Source organism: Lynx canadensis, chromosome B1 (assembly GCF_007474595.2).
Source record: "Lynx canadensis isolate LIC74 chromosome B1, mLynCan4.pri.v2, whole genome shotgun sequence".
Taxonomy (NCBI): Eukaryota; Metazoa; Chordata; class Mammalia; order Carnivora; family Felidae; genus Lynx; species Lynx canadensis.
In genome coordinates this window covers 26,737,761-26,750,862 of record NC_044306.2, presented here as the reverse complement: position 1 = coordinate 26,750,862, position 13,102 = coordinate 26,737,761, and the positions used below count along the sequence as shown (strand labels likewise).

General features: G+C 38.8%; 1 protein-coding gene across 1 annotated transcript in view; it reads right to left on the bottom strand.

Moving 5' to 3' along the window:
- TNKS (tankyrase) overlaps positions 1-13,102 on the bottom strand; it is a 219,173-nt gene that overhangs the window by 150,443 nt on the left and 55,628 nt on the right. Inside the window, exon 3 of the mRNA XM_030312270.1 lies at positions 4,895-4,990. Coding sequence (XP_030168130.1) covers positions 4,895-4,990 — 96 coding nt within the window. The remainder of the gene's footprint in view (positions 1-4,894; positions 4,991-13,102) is intronic.

Here is a 13,102-nt window from a genome sequence, read left to right as displayed (position 1 = left end):
CTTTCCAGAACTGGCATGTTCTCGATCAAAGGAGCTACCCGAGAAATCTGTTGATGAAAGGGTCAGTACACACATCACCCGTCACACCAATTTAAAAATTATTTTAAATGTACTCTTAAAAGAGTATGTACATGACTATAAGCAATCCAAAACCATTTTTGGGAAGTACAAAATTTAATAAGACTATTACAATACGGCACGAGATATCAAGTAATTAATGGTTAACGAGTATTTGTAGGACCTGGAAGATACGCTGCCCTCAGTCACCAGTAATCAGACGCTTGAAGTATTTGTTTATTTAATCATTTCATGTATTTATGTTAAGTCCTGGGCACAGCGAAGTGAGCAAGACACACAACAGTCCAAATCCTTATAGAGCTTTTGTTGTATTGGGGCAAATAAACAAGGAAAAAAAAAATGCCATTTCAGATATCAATAAATCCTTGAAGAAAATAAAGAAAGCTAACAGGACTGAGGACAAAAAGACATCTCTGAGGAGTAAGCACTTAAGTGGAGATTTGACTTGAACCACGTGAAGTTCTGGGGCAGCGTTCCAGGTTCAGTAACTAGCATGTGTTGGTCCAGACACAGACAAGGCCTTCGTCTGTCTGTTGGAGAACAGCAAGTATCCAGCTGTGGTTGAAGCAAAGAGATCAAGGCAGAACACAGTGGAAGACAGATGAGAGATAAGCAAGGCAGGGGCCCATCGTGGTATGCTATGGCCAGAGTCTGGGCTTTAGTTAAGGGTAATAAGAATATATTAAGGGATTTTCTAATCATAGGGCTGATCTATGCTTTAGAAAGACCACTCCGGCTACAGGGAAAACTGAGTGAAAAATTAGTGGAGGCAGTGACTCGTTACAAGGTCAATGCCGTCACAAACAAAAGAAAGACGGTCAAGAAGTGTACTAAGGCTGAAGCGGTGAAGCTGGTAGGACATGGCTGGGTTGGAGATTTGAAAGTACTGTAGACCTGAGTTACTGACAGCGTGGATGCAAAGTATGAGAAAAAGCAAGGAATCTTAAATTTTGGCTTGAGCAAACCTATCTGGGTAGGGTCCAGTTCCCTAAAGTCCTCACCAATCATGCTGAAGAAGATTTTGGTTTCTTCTAAAAAGCAGTAGGGAGCAATGGAGTAGAAAAAAAAAGAAGTAGGACTCCAGATATATTTTGTTGAGGAACATGCCACACTCAGCAAGCACATGCCAGACCCCTCAACGTTGCCTCTAGCCTGAGCCAAGGCTGAGTCCTTCTGGAAAGACTGGGAGCCAGCCCATCAATCACCAATTGGGATTTCCTCAGAAGTGCAATGAATCCAAGTTAAAGCTTATGCTTGAGACACCTTGGTGCAAACGCATCCTTCTTCTCTACTTCCTTACCCCTGCTAGAAAACCGCTGGGACCAATTAACTGGGCATCCTTGTGGCCATCTAAACTCATCTTTGGTTCTGCCAATGATAAACAATCCTTTGGTTGGGTATCCTTTCCCAAACTCTCAGCTTCAATCTGCTGTTACGGCTTCTCCTGACTCAACTTCCCACTGTGCCCTACAAAACCTCCTTTACAGGATTAGCAAACACCCCTACATCCTTGCCCTCTGTAAGGAACATTTCCTGTGTCAACCAACTTTAATTTAAATGTGGCTCTCCCCATATAACACCGCATGCAGTGCAGACCCTTAAGAGGGAAGCTCCTCGTTCTCCAAATCCCCACATACTTCAGTCAGGAATGGAGAGAGAGAACATGTTTGTGGATGCTAAGGCTGAACGTGATAAAGAAGCACATTTCCAATGGAATTGATAAAATGACTCTACATTTACAAGTAAGAATAAAGAATGAAAACAACCTACCTAAACGGGGGATTTAGCTCAAAAATTAAATATATCCATAGAAGGATATTATAAAGTCATTATAAATTCATGTTGCAGAAGAAAACTTAATGCATCCTGGGAGCGTCCATGTAATTCCATTTTTTAAAAAAGTACTATTAAGCAGCATGCAATGTATAAGATTGATTTGATTAAAGAGAAAGAAGAGTGTGGGATATGTGTGCTCAGAAAAAGGTTACAAATAAAATAGACCAAAATGGTCTCTCTAGGTGGTAGAATTAAGAATGATTTTTTCTTTCTTGTACTTTTTCTACTTTCCTTAATTTCCACAAGGAATGTATTTCTTTTAACTGGGGGGGGGGGGGGGGGGGGGAGGGAGGGGAAGAAAAGGCCAAAGTAAAGGCACACCCACACTCCTCTTGAATAAAATTTACATAGGCCGTTTTAGGCTTTTTATATGCTTATTTCCTGAAAATAAAAACAAACAACCACCTCCAAGATCTTAGGTTAACTGCCCAGAACTTCAGAGTGGCTAACAAAAACCAACACCACCACCACCAACAAAAAACCCCTCAAGATTTCTTCTTTGGGTATCATTCACTTAGCGCTATAGGAGTTTGATGAGTCTCTCCAATTAGTTATTCTAAAGGTATGCTGTTGTTTTCTATGGCTTCATAAAAATCCATGCATTCTTTATGCAGACGAGGATATTAGTCATTTCTTCAATGTAGAATATTGAAAATATTCTATAAAAAGAGATATTCACTTTGCTAACTTCCTTTAAGGAATATACATAGACATCTGTATACAGTTTTGCCTAATGCATAAGTAGTAACATAAAAAATGTTAGAAAACCGTCTTCAGCAACTAAATTCCCAAAGAGGAAAAATACCAAGAACAGGAACTTTACTCTTAAGCTAAGTACCAGTACTAAAACCCCACCTGGCATAAAAACAAAGAATGACACATCACCCAAAATAATCCCTAATAACTCTAAATTAAGGCATTCCTTTCAAAAGATTCTTTTTATCAGTGCTTTCTTGTTTTAATTTAGCTTTGGAAATACTATTGCCTCTATAATTCCATTCAAAAGGACTGCTTGGAAGGAAACCTGTATGGGTAGAAAAACATTTTGGAATCCATTTCCCTAAAGTGTTAATTCACTAAGATTATATAACATGAACGTGTAAATATCACTAGCTTATATTTTCCACAAAATTAACTACCACCACTAGAATGTTTACCTTTTAAACCTAAAAAGTGGTACATCATTTCCAGAAGGGTAACTATTCATGAAAAGAACAATTAATGAATTCAGTATTAGGACCAAGAAGAATTAGTATCTCCCTATCTAAGCAAAGTACAGCCCAAGAGGGTTTTCAAATCAAGCTTAACAGATACGGCATCTGTCTTCCAGGAATCTAGTCTCCATGAGTTATTATGCCAAAGCTCTTCTGCAAACGAACAGCAGCCAATATCATCCCCCCAGAAATTCATTTCAAGTTAGGACATAGCTTCGTGCTGTTAATAATTTGTATTTCAACTTTGTCTTTGGAAAAACTTGGAAGTGGATTTAAAAACACGATTGCATTAAATGAATCTCACAGATGGACAAGAAAGGCGTTGACGGTTGAAGAGAAGGAAAGGTCAGAAGGAGGACACTCAGCCACAGAGACAGTCTTGGTCCGCGTTTGGAACACATCTCGATTCCCACGGACGCTGTTTCTCCTCCGGTCACAGCCCACTCCAAGGCTGCTACTACTACGGCCCTAGTGCTTTGTGAAAAGAGGGGATGGAAGGAGGCCTGAGGCTGTATCTTTTCATTGCATTAGTTAAAATTATATAATTATACTTAAAGTTCCTCTTATCTACACTGGTTTAAAATAGCTTTCTTTCTCTAGTATATATTATCTTGATTCGGCAACCAAATGACTTCACCAATTCGAATCACTTAATTAATGGTGAAAAGTCTTATCACTCAGATTGAGCAGAGATTTATCTCAATTTTAGCAATAGTGAGAAGTTGTGTATGTGGAGTAATTGAGCAAAATTCCACACATTTTCAAAGCTTCTACGTATAAACATTTTCCATGCACCTCAGGCTCTGTTAAAAATGCGCAGCATGTACTCTAAACTTAAAAGTGAACATAAGATTTATTTTCTTCAAACACGGGCAAATTTAAAAGGAAGGTAAAAGTCATTTACTTTCACACAACCTAAAACAATACTGTTAGCACTGCAGTGACAAAGAGGCTCCAAATTACAAAGGTCAGTTAAGTAAAAGAAGGCAAAGGCAGCAGAACTCAGATGCTAAGAATAAAAACAAAAATAGATCCAATGCAGTATTCTGAGAACGAAGATCAATGAGAACAGTTGCTCCGTATCCTCTCACTTATAGCATTATTTTCTATATTGTTATGAGACAACCTTTCTATGCCAGCATCTCCTCTTTGCTGGCTCTTGACATTTGCCTTGATAAAACCAATATGTAAGCCCCAAATGTTCATTATCTGAAAGAAAAAGGCAATACATTGCCTCATCTACAAAGTACTTAGCTATCATGGGCAAAGTGAGAAGACAGGATAAAAATATAAACAGAACGGCAAGGAAGGAGCAGCATCATATTTTATTTAACTATTGATCTGAGTAATAAGGCAGCAGGTTGTCTTTCCAATCAAAACTACTTTTATAAGTAATACAAATGCCCTTGCTTGCTCAGTGGTGAAGGTCTTCAAAAGAAATCAACGGAGAAGAGGAGGTTCAGGGAAATTATGCTCGAATCCATAAAAAAGGACTAACACATGAGTGAATACTTTATGCTATCATTTAATGCTGTAATTCTCAGAAATTCCAAGCAGAATAAACAATCCTACTGCTTATGCTTATGACAGCATAGAAATTAATGAGACAGTTAATATAGCAAATCAATAATAAAGTAGAGATAATGGCACGCATATTTGTTGAGCTTAACCAGCAGGAAAATAAAATTCAGCGCAGAAAGGTTTTATGTAAAGTCAAGCTAGGGGTCCCGTAGATAAAACAACGTGGTAGCTCTCTGTTTCCTTACCTGTGAGGACAGCTTTCGCTGAAGAGTCGGCCAGGTCCAGGGCTGATTTCCCATCAGTGTTCCGAATGTTTGGATCGGCTCCGTGCTGCAGCAGCACTGTGCAGGGAAAGCAGAAACAGTATCTTACCTCAGGGATACAGAGATTATTTACTGGTAAGTGTCGCCTCGGCATGGTGTAGGCATAAACATACATTGCACGGTTTTTTCTCTTTCAAGAAAAAAAAAGAAGAAAGAAAGACACAGAAAGGTGGGAAAAAAGCACTGCAGCAGAGGATCCTCTCTAGAGTAAAGCAAAGTTGGCAACTTGTGGTACAGTATTATCACATGACTTAGCATCATAAACATGCAACTAGAAAAATCTTGCGAGAAGCCAGTTTTGGTTTGCCTCCTTCAGGCAGCGGAATGGGAAGCTGTGTGCTCACTGCCTCACACTGGGAAATACGCTAACCGGGAACCTCCCTATCTTTACTACCACTGTGGCTGCTTGTTGCTGCTGCTTTACTGCTGAATTTCCTAACGCTTCCTCTCCTCAGAAGAGTTGTAATACCGTGCAAGCCTTTTAGTGGCTCGCTGCTTGCACAGGAAACTCACCAGAACATGCTGGCTTGCTTCCAGGAAGTTTAACGGACATAGGAATGCATGCAACCCTGCTCCCCTGCAGTCAGGCTGCAAAAAAGAACTGCCCTCTGCAATAATTCTTTCCATAAAAAATGTTTAGAAGCAGAATATCACTATGATACATGCCGAGGAATGAATGCTGCACATGCTGTATTAGGTAGAAAGTGGCTACGGAGAATTCTTAGACATGGAGGCTCCCAAAGGAGAGAAGTACTGTTTGAGTCAAATCCAGATGTAACGATTTATTAATCCAAAACGCTTCCCCGCCATACCTGGTATGTGAGCACATGGGCATGGAGGGATGGCGGGTGTTGCTGTAATACCACCCAACGGACGGTTAGGCTACTAAATACAATAACAACTAGTCCAAACAAGCAGGGTTCAATTACAAGTTCTTCTAACAGTTCAAATAGTTAAGATTTTGTGTCCTGCTGAGAACAGTAGCTGTTACCATTTACCACTATATTACAACATAAATTTAAAACAAAGCAGAAATGTCATATTCAAATATGTGGTTAAAGAGATGTTATATAATGTCTAAAAACGTCGGAGCCACTGCTGTTGATGAGTCCCGAATTTTCATTCATTGGCACTTCCAAGCTAAAGTCCATACATTCCTTGGGAATATATGGAAGGCAATCCTCCTGTATTACTAAGTAACAGGTCCTGCTGTTTATAAAGCTCTTCCCCCTCCTTTAATCCATAAGCCATCTAGTCAATGGCTTCGCTATAAAGTACAAAGGAATAGCCTTATCTGGAATTAGGACGCAGCTGCCGGAACAGTGTTCATCAGCACCTCTTGCATTAAATCTTGGCCACTCTCAGATGTGGGATAGTAAAAACTAGCCAGGGCTGAGAAGATGGGAGCGAGATTTTGCCAGGACTTTCCATATTATTTCATCTCTGAATGAAAGCAATCATAATTATTTTCCAGATGTTTACACACTGACTCAAGAGTAAACAGAATAAAAGAACAAGTACCACAATCTCAAACCGTGGTTACTCTTTCATCACGATGAATAAGCTTTCATGGCAACAGTTTTGTTTTTGTTTTTGTTTTTTTTTAATTCCAAGAAGAAATCCCAACATTGAGGTCTGGCTTATAAAAAGGGTCTTTATCATGAAGCGGACTCATGTATCAAATGTAAAGCTGACAGCTATGGCTCTATCTTTATTTAGTAGCTGAGTGATCACATGCAAAGGGTAGGAAAACAAAGAAGTAACAGCCCCATGAAAAGCAGAGTTTTTTTACTGCATACTTTGAGAACTTCAGACCTGCTTTAAATAAGTAAAGCAGTATGTTCATTTAACAAGACTTGACAATTATATGATGGGAGCTTTTATTTTGCAGTTTATGAGGTGGAGGAAAAAACCTGAAAGCCTTATTGTTTCTCCAAAAGTCACCTAAAATCTCGATCTTTTTTGTTGTAACTAGTACTTTACCTATTATATTTCTGCTATTTTACAATATTAATCTGCCATTAAGTTTGGCTGCAGTTTTGCTTTATTTTAGGTGACTTTTAAAGAAGCAATCTTGTTACTAAAAATATCTGTTTTCTAAAGATTCTGAGTCCTATGTATTTCTTTCATTAGACCTGAACGCACAGAAACAGTGCAAACTAAAGTAGCAACAGGGAAGAAGAAGTTGAATTTTCTGAAGCAGATGGTGACTACAAAATCTACATTAGAAAATATTCAATCATTTTTAATTAACTGGAGAGCAGTTAACTAAAAACCAAAACTCAGTAGAATTAAGAGTTTTAGGGGGGGCGCCTGGGTGGCTCAGTCGGTTAAGTGTCCGACTTTGGCTCAGGTCACGATCTCCTGGTTTGTGGATTCGAGCCCTTTATCAGGCTCTGTGCGGACAGCTCACAGCCTGGAGCCTGCTTTGGATTCTGTGCCTCCGTCTCTCTCTGCTCCTCCCCTGCTTGTGCTCTCTCTCTCTCTCTCTCTCTCAAAAATAAATAAACATAAAAATTTAAAAAGAAGAGAGATTTAATTTAGGGGCAATAAAGGCATCTATAACTAGAAGTAAGCTAACAATTCTCTAACTTGTGTAAAAGGGCAGTGCTGGGAAGTTTAAAGAACCGTGGCAGGCAAAGCACTAAGCACGGAGCCTGTGCTACACAGCAGCTAACGACAGTATTTAAAGCAGCTAACGACAGTATTTAAAGTATTTAGATGGAGACCTTGTTTGTGCTCTCAACTCTACCACTAACTACTAATTCAATGCTCTGTCCTAGAGCCAGCTCTTTAAATCTTTATTTTTTCTGCAAAGGGTCTGATAGTAAATATATCAGGCTCTGTAGACCATATGGTCTCTGTCTCAACTACTCATCCCTGCCTCAACCTCATCCTTACAGGGGAAAAGTAGCTCCAGACAATACTTAAAAGAATGTGTGTGGCTGTGCTTCAATAAAATTTTAGTTAAGGATGGTGAAATATTAATTTTACATAGTTTTCATGTGTCACAAAATACTAGTACTGTGATTTTTTTAAAAATCACTGAAAAATGTAAAAGCAATTCTTAGCTTACATACAAAACGCAAGGGGTGAGCTGTATTTGGCCCGTATATGACAGTCGGCCAACGCCGACCTTGACAGTGATATACCAAATATGGTCTATGGACTATGCTAGTCCCAAAACTCTTTGTAATCCATCTACATTGAAATAAGCACAGAAATTAAGAGGAAGCATCTAGAATTGTGTATGTTATTTTAAAATTATTTACTGGTATTTCATTTTTTTTTTTTTAATTTTTTTTTCAACGTTTTTTATTTATTTTTGGGACAGAGAGAGACAGAGCATGAACGGGGGAGGGGCAGAGAGAGAGGGAGACACAGCATCAGAAACAGGCTCCAGGCTCCGAGCCATCAGCCCAGAGCCTGACGCGGGGCTCGAACTCCCGGACTGCGAGATCGTGACCTGGCTGAAGTCGGACGCTTAACCGACTGCGCCACCCAGGCGCCCCTGGTATTTCATTTTTATTGTACTTTACAAAATTATTGGCCTGCCATACCCTGGGGAGGAAGAAAAACCTAGTCCTCTACCTCATATGGTTTGAGAATCAAAAAAATTCTCTGGGCCAGACTTCCCAAGTCTATGAAGTGGAGGAGCTGGACTAGGCAGATGATGTCTAGATGTCTAAGGTAGAAACTCAATTAAAAAGAAAAAAAAAAGTTATTTCGAGTAGAACCTTTTCCTTCCCACCCTCTAAATCAAAATTAAAAAAAAAAAAAGTTTTTCATTCACCCTAACACTTTAGCTAACAAAAACAAAACTCAAAGTAGAACCCATAATCAATGGAAGTTGTGGGGTACATACTAAAGCGTCCCAACCGACTCCCAAGCAATTCCTCCGATTGAAATTCTGTTTCACACTATTCTCTATGGGGAGCTGTTTCTCTGTTTTCCAACGCCAGACAAACAGCACATACATCAGGCAAAGGTAAAACAATGGCTTTCAAGAATGACAGTCTACACTTGAACTGGTGACATGTGGAATTCTCAATTCTGCTTCAAATTTTGCGTTCAAACTTCTGAGCTACCGAATAGTTACAAAATGTGACCTGCAATGCATACTACAATTAGAAATTCCTCTCTCTCTACCCCTCCTCTGCACTTGCACACATTCGCTCACATGCTCTCTCTCTCTCTCTCAAAATAAATAAGTAGTGGGGCACGTGGGCGGCTCAGTCTGTTAAGTGTCGGACTTTGGCTCAGGTCATGATCTCAGGGTTTGTGAGTTCAAGCCCCACATTGGGCTCTGTGTTGACAGCTTGGAGCCTGCTTAGGATTCTGTGTCTCCTTGTCTGACCCTCCCCCACTTGCGCTCGCGCGCTCGCTCTCTCTCTCTCAAAAATCAACATCAAAATAAATAAACTTAAAAAAAAGAAATTCATCTTGTAACATCAACATACACTGACAACACACTCATATAAAACAGTCTCCTTCAAAAGTAGCACAACGTCTGAAGCAAAGTTCCCAAAATATACAAACAATATAGAAAGTAAGGTTTGAAAGAAAAACAAGGAAACTAAAATCTGAGTAACGATTCAGTACATAAATTCAAGACTACTGTGGCCATTCAAAAATCTCCTTGTACTATCTTTAACCAATTAGGTCATCATCAAATCTCGAATCCCAAATGACTTGTCTATATCCAATTGTTCGACTGATGCATTTCAAATCCATTTATGTCCTTCTGAGTTTAGGAGGATGGAGAAAATCTAGCAGCTGGCATAACAACAGATAGTTAAAACCAAGGTAGGATTACAATATTCAAACTGTCATTCTCAAAAGAGCTTATGCCAAGAAGGACACGTGATTTTCCTATTTCTGGTGCAAGCATTCAGCTATAGTGAGCCAGATTCAAAAGCACGCCTTTACCTTGTGACCAATACAGTAGAAATTGAAACTGTTTCATTTCTCAAAACTATTGAATTTAAGCATGTCTATCATTTTAATTCTTCCGAATAAAAAGAAAGTATTTTTACATGTATGCAAAGCCTCATCCTATCAAATTCCTAGAAAAATACCAAGTGCTAGTATGGTAGATTGTATTTAATTATAGGTATTAGTAACTTATTTAAGAAGATAAAAGAAATAAAAACCATACAAATATCCAAGCTAAAAACATAGCAAGACTTTTAGGTAAGTTGTCAAAAAGTGTTTAATATAGTTTTCACTATAAAATGTAGAAATCCTCTATTAAAATATTGTAAATTCTTTGTTATGTGAATTTTAGAGCTACATTAAAGGTCTAAAACTGTTCCTCACAATGAACACTCAATTTTATTTGTTTATTTATTTTTGAGAGAGAGAGAGAGAGAGAGAGAGAGAGAGAGAGAGAGAGAACAAGTTGGACAGGAGCAGAGAGAAGAGGAGGGAGAGAATCCCAAGCTGAGTGTGGAGCCTGATGTGGGGCTCAATGTCATGAACCACAAGATCATGACCTGAGCCGAAATCAAGATCATGACCTAACCAACTGAGCCACCCAGGCCCCTGAATACTAATTTTAAAAGCAGTTATGTTTATGTTAAAATGTATTTCACAGTCATCTTATCTTTATGAGTATAGAGATAGTCATCTGACTGAGCTTCCAAAATTCAATCACAGAGAGGACTAAATTCATTAGATTTTTTAGCAAATAAAACCTAATCTTAGAGCAAATATCAAGTAGCCAAATTTTAACTAGCTACCATCTTCAATATATAGGACTCTCACCAACACACATGGCTTTTAAAAGATAGATTGCTTTTTCTTTTTTTTTTAATGTGTATTTATTTATTTTGAGAGAGACAGAGCATGTGCAGGGGAGGAGGGGCAGAGAGAGAGGATGAGAGAGAATCCCAAGCAGGCTTTGTCAAGACCCTTAGATCATGACCTGAGCTGAAATCAAGAGCCGGACACTCAACCAACAGAGCCACCCAAGCACCCCAACAAATTATTTTTTCTAAGTGATATACATGGCATATCCTGAGGTTAATACCTATTCAGATTGCCTTTTTCCACAGGAACATGTACAATATTATAATTGTACTATAAGATGTAATGGCATGGTATTATAAATCCTGTATATATTTATATATTGTACACATTTTTTGAAAAGCCATTTATCTTTTCATTCAGGATACACTTTACTTACTATGGCATAAAGGTAAACTACCATATTTTATTTTAAAAAATCATCAAGAGTTGATTTATCACTAACAGTAGACATGAAAATTCAAGTAACCAGTGTTATCCTACATAGTAGTATGGCTTACTGAATCTGAAATAGAATTTAGTATATGTGCTGCCGAAGTGAGCACTGAGTTAGAATTTGAATGACAATTTTCTCTTTTCAATACTGGCTGACCATTTATTTGGACCAATCCTTAGGCTGTGAATAATGAACAGAACTAGATTTAAAACAAAAACATAACTTCATCTAAGAGCTAATGACAAAGAATTACTAGCCCAAAACTAAGGCACAAATGGGAATCCAGAGGACAAACATATATGGAAACTGCCTTTGTTCCGAAAGCACTTACTAATCCAGAAAAATATAAGTTGCCCTTTCAATGTCTCATAGGACACAGGAACAGCAATCATTTCTGCCTCCCCCGCCCCAACAAAGTAAGGATTCTAACAAAGACTGTCCCCATACAAAAAGGGCTATATCCTCAGGATGAGGATAAAGTGACCTGAACTCACCCTAGCACAGAATCATCCCTCTGGTTGGAAACTTTGGGTGTCCAAACTATGTGAAGCCTTGAGTTTAATTTGAAGGTGGTCCCAGACTGGCAGTAATGTCAGGACATCTGGCAAACATATATGCCCATCCTCTCAGGGGAAAGTACTTTCATCAAAGGGCAAAAAGTTAGTCCTTACAGATAAATTTAGAGTAAAAGGCCCACCACATAGCCAAGATAACCAAGTACAGAGGTAATCCAAAATGCAGAAGCAACAATGAATATCAATAAACAACACACACAAAAAAACTCCACAAAAACTTTAGATATCAGAAAGAACTACCAGATACGTTATAAAAAGAACTATGCTATTTAATAAACAAGCAAAGACTGAAAACCAAAAAGAACTATGTTCATTGTGTTTAATGTAATAAAAGACAACCTGAAATATCTAAGTTAGATGAAACTATAAAAAGTGATAGAGCAAAGTTGTAAAAGAACCAAAAAGAATCTTTGAAGGCAGTGATCAACGGTGGTGCTAAACTGTGACCTTTGAAAGAAAGGAAACTCAAAAGATGGGTACCATGATCACTCGACTCTGTCCGTGACAATTTGGCAACCACCTGCTTACAACTAGAATCAGAGCAGAACAAGGTGGTCACGCTGAGCTGAGAAGACAGAGATCTGAATTCAGAGAACATGAACTGGTTGGAATCTGTAGGATGGAAAACTGGAGAGGAGGGACGAGGCAGCGAGCAGGGCCCAAATGTCTGTGTAGGGGTCCCTTGTGATAACAAGGCTGTGGGCTGGCCTCGTATCGTTTGTATAAGGTAAGACCACCTGAGGCTTGACAGGTAGTAGCTACTGTTGGGTTGAGCACATCACACAGTCAGTGGAGGTCAAAAAGTGCAAGGGGTGGGCAGTAGTGCTGAGAGAAACTGAAATTCTGGCCTTAAGAAAGTACGGAGATACTAAAAACACCTCCTCAACACAGTGCAGAGCTGAGAAAACAAAAGGCCATCTGAGTTACGAATATGCACCACACCCTAGAGCAGAGACTTGGGGTCTACAACGTCACTAACTTCTCTGTTTGATTATTATTAACACCTGCACTGATGGTACAAAAGCAACGAATAAAACTGCTGGTAACTTAGCACAAACCAAGGCAGTGGCCCCAAACTACACTAGGGACCCCTGCATTCTTCACTGCCTTGAAAGAAAAAATAAATAAATAAAGTGGTTTCATTTTAGAATGTCCTTAACGACAGTAAAAATTATTAATTGTATTAAATCTTTACCCACAGATACACATCTTCTTAATGTTCTCTGTGAAGAACTGGAACATGCATAAAGACTTCTACTATCTCAGTTAAAGGACTCATGGGATTACTGTGGTTGCAAGCTGAACTAGCCA